Source organism: Branchiostoma belcheri, unplaced genomic scaffold (assembly GCF_001625305.1).
Source record: "Branchiostoma belcheri isolate BF01 breed outbred unplaced genomic scaffold, Haploidv18h27 scaffold105, whole genome shotgun sequence".
In the NCBI taxonomy this organism is placed as follows: domain Eukaryota; kingdom Metazoa; phylum Chordata; class Leptocardii; order Amphioxiformes; family Branchiostomatidae; genus Branchiostoma; species Branchiostoma belcheri.
In genome coordinates, this window is record NW_017802436.1 from 425,613 (window position 1) to 453,585 (window position 27,973).

General features: G+C 45.8%; 2 protein-coding genes across 2 annotated transcripts in view; both read right to left on the reverse strand.

Annotated features, from left to right (window-relative positions):
* LOC109477220 (A disintegrin and metalloproteinase with thrombospondin motifs 9-like) overlaps positions 1-2,354 on the reverse strand; it is a 26,043-nt gene extending 23,689 nt beyond the window's left edge. The window contains exon 1 of the mRNA XM_019778296.1: positions 2,300-2,354. Coding sequence (XP_019633855.1) covers positions 2,300-2,354 — 55 coding nt within the window. The remainder of the gene's footprint in view (positions 1-2,299) is intronic.
* An 11,496-nt stretch (positions 2,355-13,850) lies between these two features.
* Positions 13,851-20,197, reverse strand: LOC109477226. The gene is made up of 5 exons (XM_019778309.1): positions 18,954-20,197; positions 18,500-18,597; positions 18,052-18,158; positions 14,470-17,740; positions 13,851-14,379 (listed from the first exon to the last, which is right to left on the reverse strand). Exons 1-5 carry the CDS (start codon positions 19,659-19,661, stop codon positions 14,289-14,291), a joined length of 4,275 nt encoding a protein of 1,424 aa, XP_019633868.1. The 5' UTR covers positions 19,662-20,197; the 3' UTR covers positions 13,851-14,288.
* Positions 20,198-27,973: the final 7,776 nt, after the last annotated feature.

The following is a 27,973-nucleotide window of genomic DNA, read 5'->3' on the forward strand; positions in this document are numbered from 1 at the left end:
CACACACACACAGGCAGCAGTATCCCCAAAAATCAACGTCATTCGTAATAGTACATTAGCCGCAAAGCGTAAAGTCATAATCAGCTCTGACACTTTAACGTAATTCATAATCAGCGGCGGAAATTTTGCGTAATCAGAAATCACTAACCCTCCGAAGACACCCCCCCATTTGTTTGTTTTCCTTTAAATGCCCACGATCATGATAATGATCATTTTGACATACTCATTTTCACGTGAAGTGAGTAAAGTGCCTTTTCCAAGGGCACAAGATCGGTGACATGGCAGGACTCGAACCCGGGACCTCTTGGTTCTGCTATTACGCCCCACAGCCCCACACATGGTTCCATTGTGGTGTACCTGTCAGCGGGGCAGGTGTGTGATCTCACGCCGCGGCCGGCAGGACTGTTTGCCGTGTGCGGCCGCCCGTTACACGGTCCTCACCTGGTTAACCAACAGATATGCCGCGGTAAAAAAGGAGAGGGGGTCTCATAGAAACCCGGTTAACCAACAGATAACAGGGACTCGTTTTCTTGTTATTGCAGCAAAACATTTCCTACTTTTCGTCGAAGACATGCCAGGGTGTCCTCAGGGCCTACACAGGCGATAACCTTGGCTCCAGGGCCAACATGCTCTTACATCTTACTACACTCCCCCTGAGGTTACACCCTGAGCAAGAAGTTGGCAATGTTGGCGGCCATATGACGATGTCTGTACGTCATTGAAACACCAGAGCAAATTCTGAAATGCTGCCAGCACTGCAATGGTGTCTGGCAATCTTTCAAGAAACAGGGGGTTTCCGTGCACATGTTGGAGGCAATGAAACAGCTTTCTGTGGCATCGGAACTTCCACGTGTCCCTCATTGTTTCTGGTCGCGGTGTACGCTAGCGCTGGCCAGGACACCTTTCAACCAAGCAGAGGTTCGGGTTTGGGGTTATTTTTGGCGTGGCCCATCGGTGTTTCTTTTTTACACTGGAATTTTTTTCACCCAACCAAAAACAAATCCAGTGCAAAAAAGAATATTAAAAAAAGCCTAAAAAGGCCAAAAATAACCCCAAACCTCTGCTTGTTGAGTAACCTTTCAAAGGATTATTGTTGCCAAATTCCATCGGCATCGCCGCTTCCCGCGTTCTTGTTCTCCTGTTTCTGGTTGAGGGCAAAACGATTTACAGATTAGCACCTTCCGGGGTCCAGTCGTACCGGCCTTAGAAAAAACCGCACGTGAGATCGTCTGGGCCGGCATTTGTTATTCTTTTTCTCCACGCCAGGGAATGAATGAATAATTTTGGGGTCGTGTGGCGTAGCGGTAGCTTCTCCGGGCCGGAACCAAGAGGTCTCGGGTTCGAACCCCTCCTTGTCACCGATCTTGTGAGAAAGCCACTTTACACGACTTTTCTCACTTCACTCAGTGGGTACCTAGCTTTGGTTAGGGACGTCCCTCGGATAGGACGTTAAATGGAGGTCCCGTGTTTGGGGAGAGCCACACCCCACGCACGTTAAAGAACCCACTACACTTACCGAAAAGAGTAGGGGAACTTTCTGTTGTGAGTGGTTCAAAACCTTACAGTTCTATGGCCGCACCTGGGGTCGTATTGAGGTCACCTGAATTAGCTTCGAAATCGCTGCGACACTGGGCCTTGGTGTGAGGCAACGTCTCAATGTCATCCATAATCGACCGGCGGGGCGTAATGAGAACCTACTGGTGATTATCGCCCGGGGGTTATTCCCGAAAACTACCTCCTTCGCACAATAATGACCACTTGTGCGCCCAATGACTCCTGTTATCGTGATAAAAGACAGGAAGTTGTGAGAACTAAAGTGACGTCAGAGGTACGTTTGTTGGCCTTGTCCTAATCTCCAAGCAGATCCTACGGTGGCAAGCTTAAGGCTAATAGTCACTCCTTGGATCTTTAGTCACTCCTTGGCCAATGGATACTGCCCTTCCACCATAGGATCTGCTTGGAGATTAGCCTTGTCTTACTATAGGTGTAAGGCCACTGGCTGTACGTCCCATCCCGGAGGACGTCCCTAATCAAGGGAAGCTAGGAACACATTTTCACCTAGCTTAGTCGATTGAGGAAATAGTCGTTAAGTGCCTTTCCCAAGGGCGCAACGTTGGCCTGCTAGGGATTCGTAGCCTTTACCAGGCTTTGGGAGGCGGCTGGAAAGAGTAGAAATCGGCCAAATAGAGAGAGATAACATGCCGAGGAAGTTCAGGTCCGCTGGAAAGTACAGTTTGCCGCTTCGGGAGCGAAGGGATTCGAACCCAGAACCTTCAGATCCTGAGATAACAGCCCTAACCACCAGCCTTGATGATAATCTCGCATGTTTCCTTCCTGTCCTCTGTCTGCCCCATCGCCTGGTTTCAAAGCCGGAGACGACGCCAAACACAAAACAGGCTTCCTGATGTACCTGATAGTCGCCACGTGTTTACAGGTGCGTGTCCACCTGAGATCAGGTGTGTGGCCACTCCAGGTGAGGTCCCACCTGTAGACTTTAAGGTCATCACCTGTAGACCAGGCTACCCAACTGGCCAGAGGCTACGATTAAGGGTTAGTCTCGGAGCAAAGAGACTCTTTCTACATAACCAAGTCTTGTATTCAGGCGACGTTTCGGTGAACGTCTGTCACCTTCCTCAGGGCAGTGAAAAGTATCTTTACTCAGTGACTTACCAACCTGAAACTATGCACATAGGCTAGTCTCGGAGTTCGCAACTCTTACGTAACCCACTGATCTTATCTTGATTAGATACTTACTGACGACATAATTGCTGTATCCGTATCTTTATAGCTGGTATAGCTACCCTTCGGCGTATGTGTAACACATCAGCTTCGCAGGCACGCGGCGCGGCGGCAGCTGGCTACATTGCACCGATCGACTTGTTACACCTAACCCTTGAGCATCCAACTCTAAACATTGTTTAAAGCTATCTAATAATGATAATTCCCCTACTGTACTTGGTGAAAGCGAGCTGTAGCCCTTGTTCTGAATGCCTTACACGTATATATAGGGATCGCGCTGTGGTTGAGTAAACCTCCGGCATGTTCCACATAAGTCCCGCGCGCTCGGGTGAGACGCTCCGATCGTAATCTGCTCCTCAAACGGCGGTTACTCTCAGGATCGTGTTCCCGACATTTCCGCACGGCTACCTGCTTAGTACCTCGTGCCTAGCCTCTACCAGGCTTCGGGAGGTGGCTGGACTAGCCTCTACCAGGCTTCGGGAGGCGGCTGGACTAGCCTCTACCAGGCTTCGGGAGGCGGCTGGACTAGCCTCTACCAGGCTTCGGGAGGCGGCTGGACTAGCCTCTACCAGGCTTCGGGAGGCGGCTGGACTAGCCTCTACCAGGCTTCGGGAGGCGACTGGACTAGCCTCTGCCAGGCTTCGGGAGGCGGCTGGACTAGCCTCTACCAGGCTTCGGGAGGCGGCTGGACTAGCCTCTACCAGGCTTCGGGAGGCGGCTGGAAAGAGTAGAAATTGGCCTACTAGAGAGAAATAACATCTCTCTGGCGGATGGATAATGCCTGGTCAATTTGACACTGTCTTTTGCCACCCTAGGATCTGCTTGGAGATTAGTAGCTACTCTAAGGATCGTCATATCCTAACCATTCCCTACAGTCTTTACTTGTTTTTTGCCTGAAGTCAAGGATCAAAACTAATACCATATGTCTTAAAAAGTGTCGGTCATGGGCTAACCATATACGTGTTTGAAAAAAAAATGTCGATTTAAACATTGTATGCAGTCTAGGCCACTCTGAATTTCCCGATAGCAGAGATGACGTCAGCATAAGCCATAACAAACAAAAGAAAGTGTCCTCCGCATGTGGTTTGCTCCATGCGGGCTGTCAGCGACTGATTTCACTATTGTGCATCAACCTTCCGGGGTCAGACACATTTCAATAGAAAGCCGTGATAGACTGAGAGATATCAAACCAAACCAAACTTTGCCGGCATGTAGCCCCATACCCAATACCCCCGGATTTTCCTTGACACGTGCACACTAGCCTAGTCCCAGCCATTTGCCTGTGGTTGCTTATTGTTGGAGCTAATGATGGCTAGTTTAACCAACGCAGTGTCAGTGTTATCAGTGTAACCACACAGATCAACCCCAACCCCCTCCCGAGGTTTTCCTTGACTTGTGTACATTGGCCTAGTTCCAGCCACCTACCTGTAGCCATCAGACCAAGCACAGATCAACCACTACCACCCACCCTACCCCCTGGGGTTTTCCCTGACTTGTGCACCCTAGCCTAGTCGTAGGCACGTACCTGCGGTCCGTCCCCATCGGCGTTCAAGTTTATTATGTAGTAACTACACAGACTAACTCCCTATCTCCCCAAGGGTTTTCTTGACAGGTGCACCCTAGCCTAGTCGCAGACACCTACCTGCGGGCCGTCCCTGCCCTACCCCCCTGTGTTCTCTAGCCTAGTAGCAGGCACCTACCTGCGGCCCGTCCCTGCCTACCCCCCTGTGTTCTCTAGCCTAGTAGCAGGCACCTACCTGCGGCCCGTCCCTGTCTTCCCCCTTGTGTTCTCTAGCCTATAGCCTACTCGCAGCCACCTACCTGCGACCCGTCCCTGCCTAGCCTAGTAGCAGACGTCTTGCCCCACCCCACCCCCGTGTTTATAGCCTAGTCCCAGCCACTTACCTGCGGGCCGTCCCTGTCTGCGTTGACGATGACGAGCTTGACGACGTGCAGGTGGATGTCGCTGTGCAGGCTGGGGTGCCGGTAGATGCGCGCCGCCATCGCCATCAGCGTCAGCACGTAGTGCGTCAGGTGCCGCCCGTGGAACGACACCATCCGCCGGTCGGCCGTTACCATGGTTTCCACGTGCAGCGGGCGGGAGGAGTACCGCTTCCTCCTCCTCCTCCGCCCGGAACCTTCCTCATCCTCGTCGCCATGGAGACGGGTGTTGTCATGGAGACGGGCGTCGCCATGGAGACGGGTGTTGTCATGGTGACGGGCGTCGCCATGATGGGTGTCACTATGGAGATGAGCGTCGCCATGGAGACGGGTGTTGTCATGTTGACGGGCGTCGCCATGGGAGACGGACGCCGGGGATGCCGCGGTCGCGCCGCGACGTTTAGTCCTGTCCTTCACGCCGCATCGTACCGTCGGCGGCGGGGAGGCGTCCGCGCTGCGTCGTCGGCGGCGCTGCACCGCGTGTTCCCCGCTCCCGGGGTCCGCAGCCTGCCCGCCCGGTGCCGGCTGGATGAAGTACTCCGCGCCGCGCGTGTAGAACATGCCGTGCAGCCCGCCGCACACGCTCAGCACGGCCGCCGACTGCGGGTCAGAGTTCACCTGCCCGCTGTAGAAGCAGTGCCGTAAGTCCGTGGGCTCGGAACCGGCGTCTCCTTCCCCGGGCTGTCCCACGTGCTGCACAACAAACCCCGGCGACAGGAAGGTGGAATCCCGGGTCAAGTTTAGCAAGAACGTTCTCCCGAAGGCGCTGAGCCGGTACGCGACAGATCCCCAACTATCCGCACCTGTCCCGTCCCCGGCCAGGCTCCGCTTGCGGAAGTGTCTGCAGCCGGCCCGCCCGTCCAGCCGGACCACCACCGCGGCGCCCTGCTCCAGCTCCTCGGCGGCACGCGCCCGGCCCGCCCGTACACCGTCCTCCAGGCCCCCGGTCCCGGCCCGGCCCGCAGCGATATTATTGCACAACGCGACCAACAGCACCACTCCAAGTCCACACAGCACACACGCACCCTGAGCCCACCCCATCTTAGCATCCCCGGGCCTGCCTACTTCCTTACAAGTAACTTACAAGACGTCTTAACTAGCACCTTATCTCAGTAGGGCGGAGAGAAGAACTGCGGCCTTATCTGTGCGAGCGCCTTATATACCCAAGGCAGGCGGGCAGATCGGGAGGTAAACACGGCCATTAATCGCGCGGCTCGCCACCGGCCGTTGGACGCTCTGTTTGCCCCCGAAGCTTGACGTCCTTCCGGGCCGCCGCGACAATATCTCACGCCCGCTGCGAAAGGTGTGCTGTCCCGCCGGACATATACACCCCCCGCGCCGACTTGGACTCGTCCCGTGGCTATATCTGATCTGGACGGAACCACCGCGCACGGGGGGAGGAAGCCCTGACGGTGTAACCCTTGTCCTGACTACCTGTACTGTAACCTTACCCCTGGTACATGCTACACACAGATACCTGTTACGGACGAAACCAACGGTCCCGGGGGAGGGACAGGTGTACGTTTTCAAACTACGGTCCATGTAAAGACGTAAGCACGTGTCCTTCAGCATCATTCTTGGTGGAGTTCTGCTTAGCTGGTATTACTTAAGTTTAAGAAAATGATTGTTCGAAAGGAACTGAGCAAGAATGTCTTCATGTCTCTTAAATCATGAGAATTGTTGACCTTAAGGTAAATAAGTTACTTGTGTGAGACTAAAACGCACAGAGATTTGGAGCTAAGCTAAAACATACCTATTGCCTTCCAGTGGTAGCGTCCACGTCACAGTTGTTCTTGGGCTGTACCACTCCACGGAGGGGTGAGCAGCATGTCGCTATCCTGGCGCCTGCGGTTGTCAATACCGTCTGGGTCAGACCTCTGACGTCACGACAGTTATAAATAATAACGACCCACAATTCAACAATAAGAACCCGGCCTTTGATCTGCCGCCGTTTCGAACGAACCGGAAGTCCTTATTATTAAAAAGATATCATTTCCTAAGACACTAACAAGGATATGTCTTATCTTAATTGCTTCGCCTTCGACGAAGGAAGTTGTGGAAACCTGTTTTCTTGGGAGAGGAAAACACTTTAAGTTTGCCCAAACTTGTTCAGGACGTTTGCTTAAACGTGTTGAGATGTTGTGACCACATAGCTCCTGCGTGCTTACATGTACACCGGCTTATCTCCCATCTGTAACACATGCTGAGTGTAAACATTTTAGCAAACGCTACTTGCAAGACAAAACTCTGCTACTTGCCAATATTTTCAAGGACGGTTTCCGAGACTTCTTGTATGTAAGTCCGGCTTCAGCTTGCGTGAAAACACGAGAAGCGTAAACAGTTTTACCAAAATGTACATTTTCCAAGGAGCAGCACTCCGCCTCTGTCTAAACACTCCAAGACAATTTCCTAAAGTCCTTATCAAGACAAGCAACAGATTGCACCAAGAGTTACGCACCAGTGTACTGCTAGCCTCTACCAGGCCTCAGAAGCGGCTGGAAGGAGTAGAAATTGGCCAGATAGAGAGATAACATGTAGTGGGTGCCCCCAACTGTACTCCTTTAGTGGACCACCTCCCCCTGCATGTTATCTCTCTATTTGGCCGGATTATACTCTTTCCAACCGCCTCCCGAAGCCTGGTAGAGGCTACTACTTGTGTACTGCTTGCAACAGTTTTAGACTAACACTCTGTGTACGTATGTACATACACGCGCGCGCTCGCACACACACACACACACACACACACAAACACACACACACACACGTACATACACACACACACACACACACGTACACACACACACACATGACACATTCACACACACACACAGACTCACACACACACTTCTAATGTACTGCTTGCAACAGTTTTGTACGTAACACACTGTACACACACGTGAGCCCTGTTTTACATGTATGAATGGAAAACCTTCAGGTTTGCCCCCAAAACGTCTTGAAGACTCTTGCCTGAATGTTTTGAGACGGGAGCCAGCTGTAGACTCGGTGACGTCACGACTTTTATGACGCGTGTGACGTCAGACAGGTAAACAGTTCGACAGGTTCTCCGTCTTGGGGCTTTGTGAGACGCGCCTGTTGACTTAAGATGTCATCAGCCCTTAAACCAAGTCAAGACGCCCGGCCAACAAGGTCATGGGGGTGGGAGAAGGCTGGCAGGGATCTTTGAGCTCATTTCTACTCAAGAAAGTCGTAAACTTTCGGCCAAGATCGACTCAAGAAATCACCGCAGAAAACTGCAGTGTACGCGTGTGTGCCAAAGGTAACGTGGCTATCCAGAACCGTGGCTGGGCAAATGGTTCTGGATTAAGCACGATTCTGGATAAGCTTGGGCTATCCAGAATCTTGTCTGAGCAAAGTTCTGGATAAAACATAGTTCTGGATACGTATGGACTACTAGTATCTAGAACCTTGTCTGAATACGTATGGGCTATCCAAAAGCGTGCCGGAGCTATTTAATATACATGTATCTTGTGTACTTGTCGTTCACTTTCTTACGACGACTGTAGATATGTCGTACAATTCACAACTGTTTCGTTACGGTGAATGATACATCTTAGACCCTTGTAAGCGGTTTATGCCGCCACAACCTGCTTAAAAATCCGGCTCCTATATCACGTCAAAATTGAGCTACGGATGTGATCGTTCCGTAAAACAGATCTACGTGTGTACTCCTTGCTCCAACTGTAGCCCTGAACTGTTTAGAAGGCCGGGGGATGCAGTAAACCCGCCGGTTTGACGCAGGAAGTCCGCGACGCCAAACAACCGCCCGGAGTTTTCCGCGGATGTTTTGTGTTGAACGTTCATAACCGCCTGGTGAAGACATTGGCCAGTCTTCCGGTTAGCGTAAGGCGTCTGGGACTGATCTTGTCTTTATCTTAAAGATGTAAATATTGTCCCTCAAATGCAGCGGTAGAAGACGAAAATCGTGTCATCTCTAATTGTTCATTTTATAATGTAACAGAAACCAATTATTCACCATGTGTCCAAAATACATCCTTACTTTCCCACTATCCCCGACCAAGAGAAAACAATTTTACTACTAGAATCAAAGAACCCACATGTTATAGACGAAGTGGGTAAATTTGTCTCCCACTGTCTCAAAAGAAATTCATAACCGCTTGGGTAAGACATTGACCAGTCTTCCGGTTAGCGTAAGGCGTCTGGGACTGATCTTGTTTTATCTTAAAGAGTCCTGATGAGGCTTCTTATCTGCTGATCATCAACGTCTTTCCTGATCTATCTGAAGACCTTTTCATCTTGATATCGTTGCTACTATAGGTCTCTGTTCAATGTTAAATGTGCAAACTATCGGACTGGTTGAAACGCCCATTGCTTTCCTTTATCCCTCTTGTATAATAATATTACTGTACGTGGAACTGTGTTCTTTCTTTCACATGTATCTAACGAGTATATTACACCAAAAATTTTAAAAACATATACTTCAAAAGCACAATTGGTTATATAACGCCTTCTACTCTAGAACATAAATATAAAACAAGAGTAAAACACAATAACAAAATGCTTACATAATTACAAATTAAATAAAATAATTGTGTTCCTATTTTAATGTAACGCTATGTTTTGGCAAGAGTGCTTCTTGCTATTTTTTTTATTCTGTATCTCATTAAGTGAATGTTAACAAGATAGAATAAATAAATGAACAGTATCCCTGGTAAAGCGGAAGTCATTAATCATGTTCAGTCCCGGAGCTGCGTCATGAAGGTCGGTGATTATCCCAATAATGACCCGAGGTCAGAGGTCAGGCGTACGTGGGTGGGGTATAGTGATAGATGGAGACCAGTGAGGCGCACCTGTGTGTGGAGATGGGGGGGGGGCTGTCTAGCTAGTTTGAGTTTATTTCTATTTACATCCACATTTAGCATACGTAGTTGCTACTCTTACCGGTGCAATGGCCAAGTGGGTAGAGTGCTCGCCTTGCCTTGTATTCGGTAGGTTGTGAGTTTGATCCCCGGTCGAGTCATACCAAATACTTTAGAAATGGTGCATACTCCTTTCTCTGCTTATATTAGCACTTGGCATTTGGGAAAGAGTGAGAAAGAGTACGGGAGTTAAACACACACCACTACCAGTGGACTAGCCCCCTGCTGTAGTGATTGCATTGTGTGGCCCAAGGGCTATAGAAACGGAGATGGGCGCTGCCATATGCGACCATGGCCATGCTAATGGTTGCGGGGATGACTTTTTAAACTTAGTTACTACCCTTTCTGTGATCCTATGTTAATACAACACTACATGACATACAGGAAACAGAACAAATATAGATACACTGACAATTATATGAAAGGACAGGGTTCTGGATCGTCTCCGGCTATCATATCCAGAACTGTCTACAGTAGTTCTATGCCTGAATGGGTTAGGATCAGGCACGGTTCTGGATAGTCTCTGTTGTATCCAGAACCCTGCCTGTGTAGTTCCAATTGCCTGAATGGGTTAGGGTTAGGATCAGGCACAGTTCTGGATAGTCTCTATTGTATCCAGAGCCCTGCCTATCTAGTTCTGTGCCTGAATGGGTTAGGGATAGGACCAGGCACGGTTCTGGATAGTTTACGTGTATCCAAGAACATACCTTTGCTCCATGCCTCCAGTTAACCCCGGGTTGGCATGCCAACCCTCGTTACCAAGGCAACGTGATGTGATGTGTTCCTTCATGCAAAAGTCCAATGTGCCATTGTAACAAGATGCCCTTGGTCGTTTCAATGGTTAGTCTCAAACAACTGTTGTGTCGTCTACTTTTAGAAATAAAGTAGGCTTAGGTCTCTCTCTTCCAGGGTTCGCTACACAAAGTAACGCTTGAGAGAGCAAATGTCACCTTGAATTGCCACAAAACCATGTTGAATATCCTATTTGTGATCATTTCTGGGGAGTCAAAGAAGAGACCACCATGCTTAAGTATCAAGCTTTGATCCCTGAAAAGAAAAAGGGGGACAAAACTTTCAGCATTTTCTATAAGAATGTTCTGACTAATCTACTCTTATTTGAGGATGCCGGTTAGCGGCCACGTGTGGGGAGGTAATGATAGCTGTACTGAACATCACAGGAGCGCGGATTTGGAGATGCGGCAAGTTTTGTTTGTTCTGACTTCAAAGGAAACCGTTCCAGACTCGCAATCCACCTGATTACAAAGTTTTGAGTCCTTTGATTCAACAGAAGAAACAGGCCTCTTTTTTTGCCGCTGTAGATAAGTACCTGAAGTTTTGAGACGAGCCCTCGAAGGCGTAGCTGACTTCTGTAGTGAATATCTAAGTGTTGAGACCAGGCTTGCGGGTGTATTTTTGTGCGTGTGTGAAGAAGCAAGCTAGACTCTTTTTTTCGCCGTTGTGGGATAAAAGCGTGTGAAGTTTTGAGGCGAGCCCTGGGCAGGAATACAGTCGACGGATAGAACAGACGGATAGAACAGAAGAATAGAACAGACGGATAGAACAGAAGAATAGAACAGACGGATAGAACAGAAGAATAGAACAGACGGATAGAACAGAAGAATAGGACTTAAGCGTGTGAAGTTTTGAGGTGATCTCTGGACAGGAGTAGCGGAATAACTGTGTGAAGTTTTGAGGCGAGCCCTGAGCAGCCTTGTGTGTCGGTGAACTTCAAAGCCCTTCGCCCATGCCCGGCGGTCACGTGGATCTACAGACAGATAACCACAGGCCGGGCATACTTCTGGGCTCAACGACTTCAATCTTGCAGTAAGGCCATGTTGATTTAATTATAGGGATGATATCCTGTGGGAACCCCAAAACTGACGCGAGCGTGCGAATAAAAAATAATTTGAAAAAAAAGTTGCTTTCATTATGAAATCTATGCGGTCATGACAAGGAGTATGGTATGGCGAATAATCTACTCTTCAAATTCTTTTCTTTACATTTCGTCTTTTTCGTTTGAATTTGACATTCTACGACATTGGTATCATTCTCATTTTTTTTGCAACTTACGGTATGCTAGTATATTTGCTCATTTTGCAACTGTTTTGTACGATTTACAGTATGGTTAAAACCTTACTTTTTTTGGAAACGGCCGAAAACCCATGCGCGCTCGGATGTCATTCATATAGAAATCAAAATGAGACATTATGTCAACCTGGTTTGTAAAAAGTAGTTTTAATTTTTGGTATTGTTTGATTTTCTTTGTGTTTGTTGCCATTTTTCAATTTCTTGTTAATCTGTTTGCATATAGACCAGGGGCCTGAATTAAAGAATAAATGAAATAAAAAGCAGTAATGTATCCGGACCAAACCACGTATTGTTGACACGGTATGGTGATGACGTCACATTGTGCGAGGTTGATCGTGACGTCATGACCTTAAGGTTCCCGACCCACAGGGTGGAACGCCGCAATCTTGAACTTGACAAGGTTCAGAGCAACTTTCAATAATCAGTTTTTACATCTTATAATTAATTGTCCTGACAAGGCGCAAGGTTTAAATATAGCTTGTCAAACGTTTTACCAGGCCAGGAAAAAATACATTGTGGCAGTTGCTAGTCTGTGTGTCTGGTTTCATCTATCTATGAGCAGTTCAAATTATCAACCTAATCTGTAATGACTTTTAAATGAGTTTAAATTGTTTTGTTACGCTACACCCCAGCTGTTTGTAATTATTACGCAGAGTACTTGACGGCTTCCCGACCGGTCGCCATCTTACATGATATATGACCTTCCTGTAGACAGTGACCTTGGGGACCAACATGGCGGACAATCAGGTCCAGGCCTGGCGCCAGGCCGCCATACGTCATGCACATGACGTCATAGCCAGCTGTAACATCTCTAAAGAAGTTCCGGCCCTAGGACTGAACCTGGAGCGCTGTGCCAATTTCTTTCTCGTCGTCCATTCGACGGACGGAAATCATTATTGCTAGCTTTCTATACGTCTAAAATCGAATTGAGTGCGTGTCGAAAGCCCCCCCCCCAAGAGTAGCCACAACTCTTTTGTTGGGTGCATGTAAGGAGGTTTAAAATCTCCTTCAAGTTGGTGTATCAATCAATAGTTCGTGCTTATATAAAACCTGCCTTTCTGACAACTCTCTTGTGTCACTGACCAAAGGAAGTGGATGCTACCTGAAACGTCTGACCGTTTTCAAAATTATATCCAGTTGCTAGTCTTTTTTGGCGTTCCTTGGTGTATAGTTTAAAATATTTGAAAAAAAATCGTCCGTCCACCATCCACTATGAATACCAAACAAAATGATATAATTTCATCATAGCAGTCTCAGTAGCTTTCATTACTAAGCAATGGTTGCACCGGCTGTTTTCCTAAACTCCTGGAATGTCATGTCCTTCCATTTACAAGGTGACCTTGCGGACCAACATGGCGGACGATCAATCGCAGGCAAGGCGCCAGACCGTCATGCACCGCGGACATGACGTCATGACCAGCTGTGTCCCTTCTCCGGGAGTTACGGTTACGAGGCCTGAACCCGAACCTTCGCGCATGACACTTCTGTCAGGTTTGCCCCTCGTCAGTAAATCAGACGATACTGACGAGAACAGCCGAGTCACGCCACCTTCGGCTGACGTCATCTTTTTTACAACCCAAAGCTTGGCTGAGAAAAACCTTCTGTCAACGCGTTCCACCAACCTATTCTGATAGAGCATTGATTTTTCAATGGAATCCTAGCTCACAATGTTTGACGTCGTGTAGCGTAGCGGCAGCGTTCTCGACTTGGAACCAAGAGGCCCCGGGTTCGAGTCCTGACATGCCACCGATCCTGTGTCCTTGGGAAAGGCACTTTACACGACTATCCCCACTTAGCTCAAGTGAAAATGAGCATTGTCCTGTCCTATATTCGTCCTCTGCGTTGGTGGTGGCATAAAAGAAGTTGTTATAACTTGCGTGTTCTGTCACCATGTCTTAAGTCATGAAATGTTGGGATATGAAAAAAATGTTTGACCGTAGCATATAGTGACCCAAATATCTGCTTCCAGCTCAGGGTTGCTTTGCCGTTATGGATTTTTGTTTTGAGAAATAACAAAACAGGCTAGGTGGTTATGTAAAATTTATTGCACAGCTACGACATATATATGACAACAAAAACTATAGGAGACTAACCTACACATAAAAATAATAACAACTAAATAACAGCAATATTGACAGCAACGTCTGCTGCCCACTCCAACTGGAAATATACCAGTACCTTCGTCTCTATAATACACTGCGATGTATGACGTTATAACCTATTTTTGCTATACTTTTATTACCCCATAATGTATCACCGATGGATATCAAAGTAACTTCATCTATCTCATGGATACGTGTTTCTGAGCGAGTCTGTAAATCGGATATTCACTGATTAGTCCACAGCTAGAAAGAAGAACACTTTGGCGAGAATAGAAACTAAGTCAGAAGCGCTCCATGCGGAATTGTCCAGAATTACAGGCTACCAAACGCAGTTCCTTGCTCGGATAACTTGTTTCATGTGTCCTTAACAAATGCTAGCTTCTATATGTCACCACCAAGCTCTCTACAGGTCACGTTCAAAGCATTCAGTGATCTGAGGATGCGAGGATGTTCAGTGTTCTCATCATAGATACTCCATCTGCAGTGAATGTTCAGCATAGTGACAACCTTTCGGCTTTCTCTAACCAATAAGGTCTCTCCACGCAGCACCCAAGTCGTTAAGTGTGTCGGCAACGTGATGATGTGCAGTATTCTTTCCAAAGACACTCCTTAAACCTTGAACGGCGACATCGAGAATGTCATCACGGGATACAATGTGTTCTTCTCCACTCGTCCCTTTCCTCCATCAGTGAGTGGAGTTCTGCATCTCTCGTGCCTGTTCAAAATACATCATGGCCTTTCCCAGATCACCGATGTCCCTCCAAGTGACACACAAGTTTCTAAATGACGCGGCGAGGTCAGGATGTGCATTGCACTTACCATAGACATCCCACCTCATCTGTAGAGACTGTTCATGATAGCTGACAGCCTTCCTGTGATCACCGAGGTTGTTCCAAACGGCACCCAAGCCGTCCAGTGTCTTGGCGATGTCAGGATGTGCAGCATCTTTACCATAGATACTCTGCTCCATCTCTAGTGATTGTTGCAATAAGCTGAGAGCATTTCTCGGATCACCCATGTCCATCAATTCAATACCTAAGTTCTTAAGTGAGTTTGCAGTATCACAATGTGCTGTATCTTTACCGAAAATGCTCCTCCTCATTTCTAGTGATTGCTCGTAAAAATCGACGGCCATTTTATGGTCACCGAGGTCACTCCAGGCGTTACCCAAGTTGTTAAGTGAGGCGGCGATGTCAGTATGTGGCTTCCCATAGATATCCCGCTTCATCTGCAGAGACTGCTCATGATAGCTGAGGGCCTTTCTGTGATCACCACAGTCACTCCATTCGACGCCCAAGCTGTCAAGCGTGTCGGCAATATCAGGATGTGGAGTGTTCTCTCCGTATGTTTTTAGCTTCATCTGCAGTGACTGCTCGAGGTAGTTAATGGCCCTTTCGTGGTTGCCGAGTTCACCCCATGCGTTACCCAAGGCGCCAAGTGACGTGGCAATGTCGGGATGTGGGGTGTCTCTGCCGTAGGTACTCTGGTCCATTTGCAGTGCCTGTTCCCTATACTCTATTGACTTTCTGTAATCACCAAGGTCGCTCCAGACGCCACCCAAGTTGGCAAGTGACGTGGCAATGTCTGGATGTGCGGTTTTCTCACCATGGATCCTTCTTTGCATCTGCAGTGCCTGATCCAAGTAGCTGATGGCTTTTGTGTTATCACAAAGTCTCCTTTGAACTGAACCCAAGTTGCAGAGTACGCCGGCAATGGACGGATGTGCGGTTCTCTCGCCATACACTATTTGTTGTATCCGAAGAGACTGTTCGAAACAGCTCTCAGCCCTTTTGTAATCACCAACGTCCCTCCAGACTACGGCCATGTTGTTAAGGGTGCCGGCAATGTCCAGATGTGCAGTATCCTTGCCATAGATGCTTTGTTTTATCCTCAGTGACTGTTCGTGATAGCTGGTGGCCTTTCTGTGGTTCCCGAGATTCCAGCAGGCAAACGCCAGTGCGTCTAGTGTGATAGCAATCCTATGGTGAGCAGTGTCCTCACCATAGATACTTTGGTTCATCTGCCGTGCCTTCTCGTGATAGTTTACGGCCTTTTTGTATTCACCAAGGCTCATCAAAGTATTACCTAAGCTACTAAGTGACTCGGAAATGTCAGGGTGTGCAGTGTCGCCGTAAATGCTTCGCCGCATTTGTAGCGACTGTTCAAAATAGTCCATGGCCTTTCTGTAGTCAGCAAGTTTTCGCCAGGTGTCCCCTAAGCTGCCAAGTGCCGTGGCAATATCACGATGTGCAGTGTCTTCACCATGGATCCTCCGCAGCATCTGCAGTACCTGCCCATGATAGCTAACGGCCTCTCTGTAATCACCAAGGCTATCACAAACGCCACCCAACATGTTGAGTATCATGATGGCAGTCTTAGGATGTGCATTGCCTTCACCGCGTTCTGATTGCACATTTTCTAGTGCTTCATTCAGACAGTTCTTTGCTTTTTCGAAAGCACATAAATTTGTGTAGACCTCTGCTTGGATAATTGGTGACTTGGAGAATAGAGCCAATGGTTCTGACGACAAACTGTTGACGAGCTGCGAAACGAAGACCTTCAATGGTCTTTCTGTGTAGTAATATCGCAGAAGCTGTTTCGCATTTGAGAAGTGAAACACTTTCTTCAATTGCTCTCCAATTTCTGCATTTGCCGAGGTTGACGACAAGACTGACAAGTTTTCCACTTGCCCACGGTTGTTCATGTATGTCCGCAGCCTCAGTTCTGCCGAGATGCTGACCAGCACCATCAAGTGATGCGCGTTCTCACTGCTGATGACTCCGTTCTTGTGCATTTTCTCTATGGTCTCCCATATTGTGGTTGGCTGTATGTTACGATGTAGGGCCCAACACGACACTGCAAGAGTTGCAAATCGATACATTTGTTTCTTTACATCCAGCAGCCTGGTGTCTAGGGGTTGGAGTTTGAACATTGCTGCATTCTCATTTAGCGTGATGTGTGCTACTAACATTGAAATTAAACCATCAGTATCCTGACGTTGTTGACTCAACAGAGTTGTGTAGACATCAACCAAGTCCTGCTCTCCAGTGATCAAACACACATTACCCAGTATACTCGCAAGATGGTAGCCTTTCTTGAGATATAGCGTGAGGTCGTCTGTCAGAAGCTTTGCCATGTTACTGGGTGTTTGGATGAGGCCTGACTGTTTACCTCTTCCAAATGGGGTCTTACATGCATGCGGCATGGCCCCATCAAACGCGAACCCGCGCGGCGTTACAGAGTCGTAGAACCAGTTGTTCGTTGGATCTTTTGACTGGAAATCGTTCAGTGACTTGATCGCCATGGCCGGGAGGATGGTTTCTCCGAGGTTGATGACTTTGAGATGCAGATAGTGAGTGAGGTTGCGGAAATACTCGACGTTACTCTCTGTTTCCTCCTCTATCAGGATGGCGAACTCCAGATCAGAGTACGGGGTTACTAACCCTGTGGCCAGTGAACCCAGGCCCATCATGGCGTACTTACAGGGAGGGGGACCCATTACCTCCATACATCCATCTACAAGGCCAGATATGAACATTCTTCGTTGATGTACAATTGTGTGAAACAATTTTCTGATTTCTTCCGCTCTCCTTTTCTCCACTTCTCTTAGCCTCGGGTCATCTTCATCGAGGCTGTAAGGATCCACTTCTTGTTCGATTCTTTTCATCTCCGTTTGTACATGATGTCGAGTTTTCTTCAACAGCAATTTGTGTTTCTCCGATTCTCCTTTATCCACTGTTTGATTGCTGTGCAGCACACGCTTCATGAATGATTTGGTTATTTCTACATTCGCTTGTTTTTTATTTCGGTCTACCTTACTTGTCCTTACCAGTGCTGCATTCCAGAGAGCTGCGGCCTTGGTGAAGTCACCACCGTCTTTTGACTGGATTCCTCTCTTTAGGTAGACATCGCTCAACTTGTACAGGGGCTCTGCCTCTTTTGCATTCTGTTGACCTGTGTCTGCATCTGCGCCTAGCAATGGTCAGAAGTAGATATTATCATTCTGCTCTAAACCGACTTGTTGCTTTTTTTGTGATCCCAGTTAAATTGACTGCTCTCAAACATCTGTACTGTATTGTGCAGCACTGTGAGCTGTTAACAATCGTTAGCTTTGACTTTGACGTACTAATTTCGTGATCATCGATAAGAAGTTTTAACTTCTCTCTCTCTCTTCATTACATTATCGCGCTTTTTGAGTACGAAGACGATTTTTCACACGTATCAAATCAACAAGCTTATTATAAAAACAATCAAACGTTCCTTTTCGGCCCTTAAAAACTCACCTTTCACATGGACTGACTTGAGCGCAGTTGCAAAGTGCCGTTCTGCCGTGTTCAGGTCCCCTGTCTGCATAGCCTTGCAGCCCTCTTGTAGGTGGTCTCTGTAAGTACTGTTAACAAATATGTTAGATGATTTTAATGGCACATATGAAATGGGTTAATTCTATTTCTGTTCCCCGCTCTTTGAAGGCGAGTTTCAATTGTCTTTGAGATGAAACATCTATTGTAGAATATTAAGATCATTATCATACGTGGGATCTGAAACATGTACAAAGTCAATAAAATCTTTCTGGCACATGTCGAAAATGTTATATTTTGGTATTTTGATATGGGAATGTAAGCATGGTTAATAATTAAGTAGTTTGTTTCATCACCAATGTTTGGGTGTGAAGTCCTGTTACTGCACCTGTTAATTTGAAACACTTAACAAAGTCTGAATGCAAATACGCACCCTTGACTGATGACGTCACGGACTGCTTGACGTGAAGCTTGAGAAGACTTAGACCCGCTGCCGTCACCAGCTTTCCTTTTCGTGCGTAGTCTCGCATGCTGTCGAGCATAACATAGAATAGGTGTAAAAACATCTATACAAAATTCACCTAAAGATTACTACATATATGCCAAACGGCCAGTGTCGGCTGCAACTTACTAGTGAAATAGCTGATGATCATTATTAAATGATACGCCAAAAAAACAATTACTCAAGCAACTGGATATGGTTTGATACGCTGTTAGTTCTAAGGCAGAAATCACATGCAGAATTAGGAAAGCCAGTCAGGCATTGGGTAGGTTGAGGGCCAAGGTACGTCAGCATTGAGGAGTAAAACTGTCCACAAAGCTTAAGATCTACAAGGCCGTAGTGATCTCCACACTCCTTTATGGATGTGAAATGGCTACTATCCCACCTTCAGTTGTTTTTCCTTGACTCTCTCCGCGTACTTGATGCGATGCTCCAGTGTTTCTCTGCCGTCTGAATCTTCACAGCGGTCCAGCGCCGCTCGGTACAGGCCTGCTGCTCTGGTGAAGACTGCCTCGTCCTTCCCAGTCCTTCCCTTCTCCAGGTACAGGTCTCCAAGGCTCTTCAAAGACTCTACCTGTAGACGCTTATTTCGCTCTACTATTGCTTTAACATAGGCGCGTGTATAACCTTCAGTTAAGGTTGCCTGCTCTTTGGCCTTGACCTTCACTCTCACTTCTTGAAGTGTCGCTGCCACCGCCAATGTGATGTTGGCTGAACCCTCGGCCTTTGTGTGTGCATAGGTTTCATTGTGTACCAGCTTCGTACATTTCTCTGCATATCTGACTCGACGCTGTATAACCTGTTTCTCTTCCTCACTGGTGTAGTATCTAGATAGCTCAGTGTACAGCACACAGGCCTTGTTGAAGTTCTCTTTCTTGTGTTTCTTCATCTTTGCTTTGTGCAGAAACAGATCCCCGAGACTTTTCAATGCTTCGCATTCCAAAACCTTATTTTCACTACTGATGGCATGAACTAACTTCCTTGCGTACCCCCTCTCTACTACAGCTAGATCAGAACCTGGATCTTTGAAGCGCTTGTCCAGTTCACTCAGTTCCTCCGCCACTGCTGATAGCTTGGTCTTTGCCGTTTCCATGCCTGTTTGTTTGCCTGTTTGTTTGTTTGTTTGTTTGTTTTTTTGTATGCTCACAATCTGTTCTCCGAGTACCTACAAGTACACAATATTAGTTAACACTAATATTGTCCAAATCACTTAGTTCCTTCGCCACTGCTGAAAGCTTAGTCTTTGCCGTTTCCATGCCTATTTGTTTGTTTGTTTGTTTGTGTGTTTGTATGCTCACAATCTGTTCTCCGAGTGTAGACCTACATGTACACAATATTAGTTAACACTGAAGCGCTTGTCCAGTTTACTTAGTAAACTGCTGATACTGCTGATAGCTTGGTCTTTGCCATTTTCATGCCTGTTTGTTTGTTTGTTTGTTTGTTTGTTTGTTTGTGTGCTCACAATCTGTTCCCCGAGTGCCTACATGTACACAACATTAGTTAACACTGAAGCGCTTGTCCAGTTCACTTAGTTCTTCTGCCACTGCTGTCAGCTTGGTCTTTGCCGTTTCCATGCCTGTTTGTTTGTTTGTTTGTTGTTTGTTTGTTTGTTTGTTTGTATGCTCACAATCTGTTCTCCGAGTAGGCAATAGTTCACACAATGCAAAAGACTAAGCTGTCTGTTACCACACCGACTGTGTTTAAAATCATTATACTACATGTTTGACCTTTGACTTCCCTGGTGACATGTGCTCCAGGCCAGTGACCTAAATAACAAGAAAAATACAATGTCCAATGAAACATTTTCCAATTAAAGTTTATCACATCTTCGTTTTATTGGTTTCCTTTTTCAATTTTATTTTAACATACAAATGCTACATGGAAATGCTCTGCAAGTACTGATGGATACTAAAAGTGGCTTTCATAATGACAGTACATACCTTTGACTTATGACATATATATGGGAAGTTATGCACAATCAATGTTGTTAAATCTGATGCATTTTTTTCAATTCCCTAAATCAGCCTTATACATTATATGATTGCCATACATTGACAAGATCTGCGAAAAAAACGATGAAAGCATGTATGTTTACCATGATATTGGTTCAGCCCATTGACCCCTGACCCGCCACTCCTACAGCACCTGGGATTTCCCAAGGCCGGGGATTCCCCTACATGACGTGGCAGATTCTAGACTACAAACGGCGTAATTTTTCAAATTCCCCATAGTTTCGGCCCTCTTTTCCAATCAGGTAATTAACTGATAGGACTGTTCATTAAATAGAAACCCCCAGCCAATTGTAATATGTGGGCTTTTTCACGAAAGGAGACCCGGAAGTGTACTGTACTAGTTAACGACATTTACCTGTTATGCCCACCACAGCGTCGATTCCACCAATCCTGTAAGCTTCACTTAAACATTGACAACGTACATAATGTTCTGTGTATGTGTCACGCGTATCTAAAACAGTTTGCTGTTGCACCTGATAGTGTATACAAGGCGGCCAAACTCCCAAACAGATATTCTTCTATATATACTATAGCCAGCGTAGTTAGTCTGGTAGAGACTACTGTAATTGTTCTCGACACTGATGGGTATGGAGCAGCAACACAGTGAATATATAGTGATCTAGTTCCTATAAGAACCCACCTTTTACCTGGTGTGAAGTAAAAGAGGAAGTCCCCAGGTGTGGCCACACCTTTTGTACCTCGCAAGGGAGTCTGGGAAGGGGAGTTCCCACTGGAAGGTTCCATTATTACCAAAGGATAAGGGGTGGAGCACTTTGTGTGCTCTTGTGTTGCTAACACAAATATCATCCATCAACTTGTTTTTCATTCGGTTCCTTTATTCATTAGGTATCTATCATTTTGTGCTCATAGGACCAGATAAGTATATATGTTTAATATACAATTTGATAAATCAAATTAAATAGGGTAGGTCATTAATTTACAGGCTGTAGCTAAATCTTAACTCCATAGTTACATTGTAGTTTGTCATTCTACATACATATTGACTAAAGTGGGCAGTTCATTGCCACTCTTAGTCTTCACGAAAGAGATTAATATTGATTTTACATTTCAGTTTTAGTTGGATACACAATTATCTTCACTCTTCAGCTTTTCTTCCTTTCATTCTTGCTTCACATCTTGTCTAGATAGAGCATATACTACCACTTAACAAGTCCATTGTTACTTGCAAATAAACGTAGTTATTTCAATACTCAAACAACTACTGCGCAGCTGGGCTAACATAAGCTCTTCTGCTCGATATCCTATAGTTTATATAGTTTAACATTGCAATTGGTTTATTGCAAGGGAACAACTGACAGCCTACAGGATGAATTGTTTGTTCTTACATACATACATACATGTAAGAACATATGAAAATAAAACTACAAGTTGCACAATGGTATTACAACCATTACAAACACATTCAATTGTTGACTTATTATGGACGGTTTATGTATATATATGTGTGTGTGTGTTTATGTATAATTATATGGATGCGTGTATGTATAATCCTATTTGTCTCTGATTTTAGGTAGACTGAGTAGGAAGAACCCCCAAGCAAAACCCTGGCTACGGGCATGATAAGCGTCTTGGATACACAGTCCTATGGGTCCTTCACACAGATGAATGCTCTCTTCTCCCCGCAGCCTGTGACGCCCCACCTGTAGCCGTTCTGTTTCCGCGCGAAGGCGCACAGCTTGTCCCCGTCCCAGGCCGTGAAGTCTCCCGCTGCAAGGGCCGCGCCGTCGGACCAGGTCCAGGATCCGGGAGTGTTCTCGCCGGTAAGGCCGACCCAGAAACTCTTCAGGTTTTGCCTATAACATGGATGAAAGTGTTGTTATTGTAGTAACATGCTGTCTGCGATCGTCCCTAGAGTCGGCGTCGGCCCATGTCCAGGAGCCGGGGGTGGTGTCGCCGATAAGGCCGACCCAGAAGCTCTTTAGGTTCTGCCTGTGGCATGACTATAGGAACATACTAGTATAATAATTACCTTAAACAATCATCATTAGACCAGGATCAGTGGGTCTATCTGCCTAACATTATCTTAAGACGAAACACCGACCTGCTGGGCAAACCAGGCTTAAAGACGCGATACTTACTTGCCGGACAGACTAGAACACATGGTGTTAACCATTAAACTTAAAGGCATCTAATGTGACATCGCTCTTTTGCTCAACGAAGGTCGACATGGACTAGGATGGTGTTGTTCAATCATACCATGTAACTAGGTGACTGAATTTTTACTTTGAAAATCCAGTTTTAATGCCCAGAAACCATACTTACTTGCTGAGCAGTTGTTTCAGACGAGCCACTTCTGTAGCGTCCCTCATCATGAAGATCTCAGCTCCCAGGCCGGTACAGAACCGCGCGGCCTCCCGGTAGCTGGCCGGCTTCCCGCCGCCGAAGTACCCGTAACACTTCCCGTTAAACCCCTTAAACCGACCGGGACAGGCTGGAACACAGACGGTAGTTACTTTCGGTTGATTTTTGGTGGTAAAAGTAGAATAGTTAGACAAGTTTAAAGTATAGTCACTGGTAGTGACTATACTAGTCTAGTATGATAGTAGTATCCCTATATGATACTAGTATATGATACTACTATCATACTAGTCACTACCAGACTAGTATGATAGTAGTATCCCTATATGATACTAGTATATGATACTACTATCATACTAGTCACTACCAGACTAGTATGTTAGTAGTATCCCTATATGATACTAGTATGTGATACTACTATCATACTAGTCACTACCAGACTAGTATGATAGTAGTATCCCTATATGACACTAGTATATGATACTACTATCATACTAGTCACTACCAGACTAGTATGATAGTAGTATCCCTATATGATACTAGTATATGATACTACTATCATACTAGTCACTACCAGACTAGTATGATAGTAGTATCCCTATATGACACTAGTATGTGATACTACTATCATACTAGTCACTACCAAACTAGTATGATAGTAGTATCCCTATATGACACTAGTATGTGATAATACTATCATACTAGTCACTACCAGACTAGTATGATAGTAGTATCCCTATATGACACTAGTATATGATACTACTATCATACTAGTCACTACCAGACTAGTATGATAGTGGTATCCCTATATGACACTAGTATATGATACTACTATCATACTAGTCACTACCTGACTAGTATGATAGTAGTATCCCTCGGCAACTTCTCTGGTGACTGGAGAAACATTGAATGACAGCCTTTTTTTTGTTTTTCTTTTAATGCCCACGGTCATGGTACATGTAATAGAGTTCTTTATTGATAATTATCATTCTGGCAAACTCATTTTCACCTGAGCGAATTGAGGAAAGGGCACAATGTTAAACTTTAGCACACTGGAGTAGCTCTTCAGCTACAAATTCTCTATTGGTCTATTTGTGTATAGGTTAGTTGATTGTTAGTGTAATACTATATACGAAATTATTTGCAAGACAGCTAGAGGCATATCTTTCAAGCTCTTTGAGGAACATTTGAGTTTCTACGACTTACCTTGTGCCTCTGCCCCTGTCAGCAGCCCTAGAATTTGAACAGAAAAGCTCCGTTAGGAAACATCTTTTTCCATCTTTTTCAACATAGACTTTTGATTTGCAATCGTCATAAAGAGATGTAATCAAAGCCTAGCCTCTACCAGGCTTCGGGAGGTGACTGGAAAGAGTAGACATTGGCCAAATAGAGAGATAGCATGCCAGGGGAGTTGGTCTGCACAGTTTGCCGCACCCGAAACTGTACGAGTACTCTCCAGCCAGTGGACTGGCATGCTATCTCTTTTTTTGGCCAATTTTTGCTCTTTCCTGCCGCCTTCCGAAGTCTGGTAGAGGCTAATCAAAACCCTCTGAAATTTGAGACGAAATTTAGGATTATATCAAACCTTTAACTAAGTCAGTGTGTGTCAGTCAATGGCAGCAATCAACTTTTGTTTTTGATGGAAATAAAGAAACTGTCTTACCTAAGATTGCCAGAAGACCCAACCCCAGGAATAACCGCACCATGTTGATGTGCCAGTAGTTAGTCTGGTGGAGACTAATGTCCTAATATCTCAATATATACAATAATACAAAAAATACGATTATTACGAGTAGCTCGGTGGGCGTCAGCAGTAGCTGATATGCGGTGGAGTGGTAGGTAGGTAGGTGGGCGTCACTCAGTGAAAGGTAATGTAAAGTGACGTTTCCCAAGGGCACAACGTCGGGACATGGTGAGTATAGAACCCAGGACCTTTTGGTTCAATGGACGTTATATTATGAAGCTCCACTCCTTTTCGGTTCCGAGTTTAACGTTCTAACCAATGCGCCACCGACGCCACTGTTATATCACCACAGGTCGTCATGAATTATAGATTAGAATCACTTACAGAAGAGTAACAGGTACATGCGTAACGTGACAGAAGATCATCGTGAATAATTAAACAGCAGGATCGCTTACAAAGGGATGAGCGGGAGGAATTTTGGGTCAATGAGGATGGCGGGCTGTAAATTTCACCGGCTGTGCTCTGCAGACTGTCACTACAATAACTTGAGTGCCAGACATATTGCGGGCGTCATTGTGCAATACTGTACCGGCCTCCTCTCTCCTAGGCGTCTGAAGGCAGCTGGAAAGAGTAGAAATTGGCCAAATAGACAGATGATGTGCCGAGGGAGTGGCAAAATTTAGAGTACATTTTGCCACTCCTTCGGTTATCTATCTATTTGGCCAATTTCTACTCTTTCCAGCCGCCTTCAGAAGCCTGATAGAGGCTAAGTCCTTGTAGGCTACGAGGTCGGTTATCAAATCGTTTTGTACACACAATCAGGAGACATTCAGCTAAAGACGGTCGCCTTCCTCATGGCAATTCTCAGGGCTGCTTCTAGGTTCCCCTGCCTCTGGATTTCGCCTAGTCTCCACCAGACTCCTTTGCAGGCTGAATAAATAGTAGAAATTCGCCTTAAAGGAATATAGCTGGTCAGGGGAGTTGGCTAGCCATAGAGGGTCCAGTCTGCAGATTTCTACTATTTATTCAGCCTGCAAAAAAGTCTGGTGGAGACTACATGTAGGTTTCGCCTGCCTTGAGGAATGGGCCAGAATTTCTAGTGAAACTTGACAGACGGTGAATATTTCTTGGTTCTGTGAACTTTGCTAACCGTTGAATTGCCAACCTAAAAAAAAACTACCCATGGTAGGTACCGGAAGGGTTTCATATCCTAAATCAACCTACATCTAAGACAAGGATACAAAAATCATCGATAAAGTCGTAAAAAGATATCAGCTAATGTTGGTCTTGGAGACACTAAATTCCTCCAAGTGAAGAAAAAAAAGTCACGAATAGCTAGAGGACTTACAGACTTCACGGGAAGGCATTCCAGCTTAACCTACATCTAGGCCAAGGATACAAAAGTCGTCGTAAAAAGATATCAGCTAATGTCGTAGAGTTCATCTGAAGACAAAATTATCAGACTTACGAATAAATTGAGCACTTGAAGAAGACTAGAAAAACATTACCTGTCACAGCCCAGCAAACCGGTCCTTAGATCAGAACTGCCGAAGACCTTCCACAGGAATGACGAGGTTGCGAAAATGTAACGTCTTAAATGGTTCGTTACGTAACGAGGTCTGTCTGAAGGCATCAGCCAATCAGAGAACGGGAAACTGTGGTCTGAGAGGTATTAATTACATCTTTGAGTCGTGAAGAGAAGCGTCTACTGCGCAGGCTCAAGACGAGCAAACCTTTCTTCAAAGGTTCTGAAGTAAATGTGCCGCCAACAAATCGACTTCTGCTCATAAAGGAAACTCATTAATTGTTCCCTTGAGATGAAATCACTTTTCTCAAAACTGCATTTTTGGCCCATAGGTTGTTCACCTTATTTTTTACGATGGTAATTGTGCGAGACAGTTGCACGGTTGAAGACACGCAATCTCACAGGTCATTCACTTTAAATGGGGGCCTGCATGGGGGGGGGGGGTCCTGACAACGCTCTGCGCTAAATATTGAAATCTCTCGATTACGCTTTACGTTAAATTCCAATTGGCTACAACGCATTACGTAGAAACCAAACGGCGAATACGCTCTACGCAAAATGCGCCAATTACGCTCTACGTTGAATTAGAGCGGTCCGTCTACGCTCTACGTAGAATTAAAACGGTCGATTACGCTCTACGGAAAAGTGCATGCTGGCCCCCTTAAATGTTCCACATGATGCACGCAGATGGGCGGTTTGTAAAGTATGTTATGAACTCGTTCGAAGATACAGTATCTGGCAATGGGAAGTGTCAGCAAAGCTAGGTGACAATCTATAGAAAACACACTTTAGCAGAATCTTACCGACATCTTTTAATTCTTATGGTATAAACAATAAACAAAATCCGAATATTTTATTTGAAAACAATTTCGTAGAAGGCGAAAACCCGTGGGACTGGTTTACCAAAAGCCATTATGGTCAATTATTTGGAAAGTTACATTCTATATAGTACATGCAATGCACTCGTGTGTATATTTCACGTTATGTCAGCTATGTGCATGAATGCTATTCATATCCAACATTCTGAAAGAAACTGTCACCTCAAGGACGCCATTGCTTTTAAGTTTAAGTATTAATTTCTTCACACATTTGACATTTCATGGCCGAACCAGAAGGTACTCTAAATATTTTTATCTAAGGTTTGATCCACTTACACAGGGAAGGACCCCAACTCTTTTTGACGAGTGTGGTGGGTTCTTTAAAGGTGTCGAGGCTAGGCTCAGTTCGTCAAAGCAGTCTGGGACTAGCCTCTTCCAGGCTTCGGGAGGCGGCTGGAAAGAGTAGAATTCTGTCAAATAGAAAGATAACTTTGCCAGGGTAGTTGGTCCGCTAGAGAGTACAGTGCGGCAACTGCATTCTCCAGCAGACCAACTCCCCTAGCACGTTATCTCCCTGTTTGGCCAATTTCTACTCTTTCCAGCCGCCTCCCGAAGCCTGGTAGAGGCCAGCCTTGGACCTCCCTGTATTAAGAAGTCAAACCCAGTAGTGTTAAGAGTTAACAGTAGTTCTCTGTGTATTAATTGCTTGTTCTTCTACCAAATGTTTCTCCTGTACTTGCAACTAGTCCTCGGGCAATAGAAAAATTATCAAGTAAGTTTGCAGACGTCTGGTGACCTTCAGTAACCTTTTCGTTCTGCTGAATCATGGCACGTTGCGGTATGTCTTTATTACGGTTGGGTTGGCCTGTACATAAATTATTCAGTGCCTGTCTGTCTGTGTGCAGTTGCTTAGCAACAGGAGAATTCCTGGTACTCAAAACCCGTAACCTTCACATTTGACCCCCTCAGCCTGGTTCGGGTGAAGGATTGGAGGTATTTTTGACGGATCAAAGATGTTTTTTTCTATCCATGGCAACCATGATAAGT

Coding starts and splice junctions, on each gene's coding strand:
- LOC109477226 (XM_019778309.1), bottom strand. CDS start 19,661: ATGGAAACGGCAAAGACCAAGCTATCAGCAGTGGCGGAGGAACTGAGT. Junction 17,741..18,051: donor CAAGTCAGTCCATGTGAAAG/GTGAGTTTTTAA, acceptor GACCATTGCTAG/GCGCAGATGCAGACACAGGT. Junction 14,380..14,469: donor GAACAGGCACGAGAGATGCA/GAACTCCACTCA, acceptor CGTTCAAGGTTT/AAGGAGTGTCTTTGGAAAGA.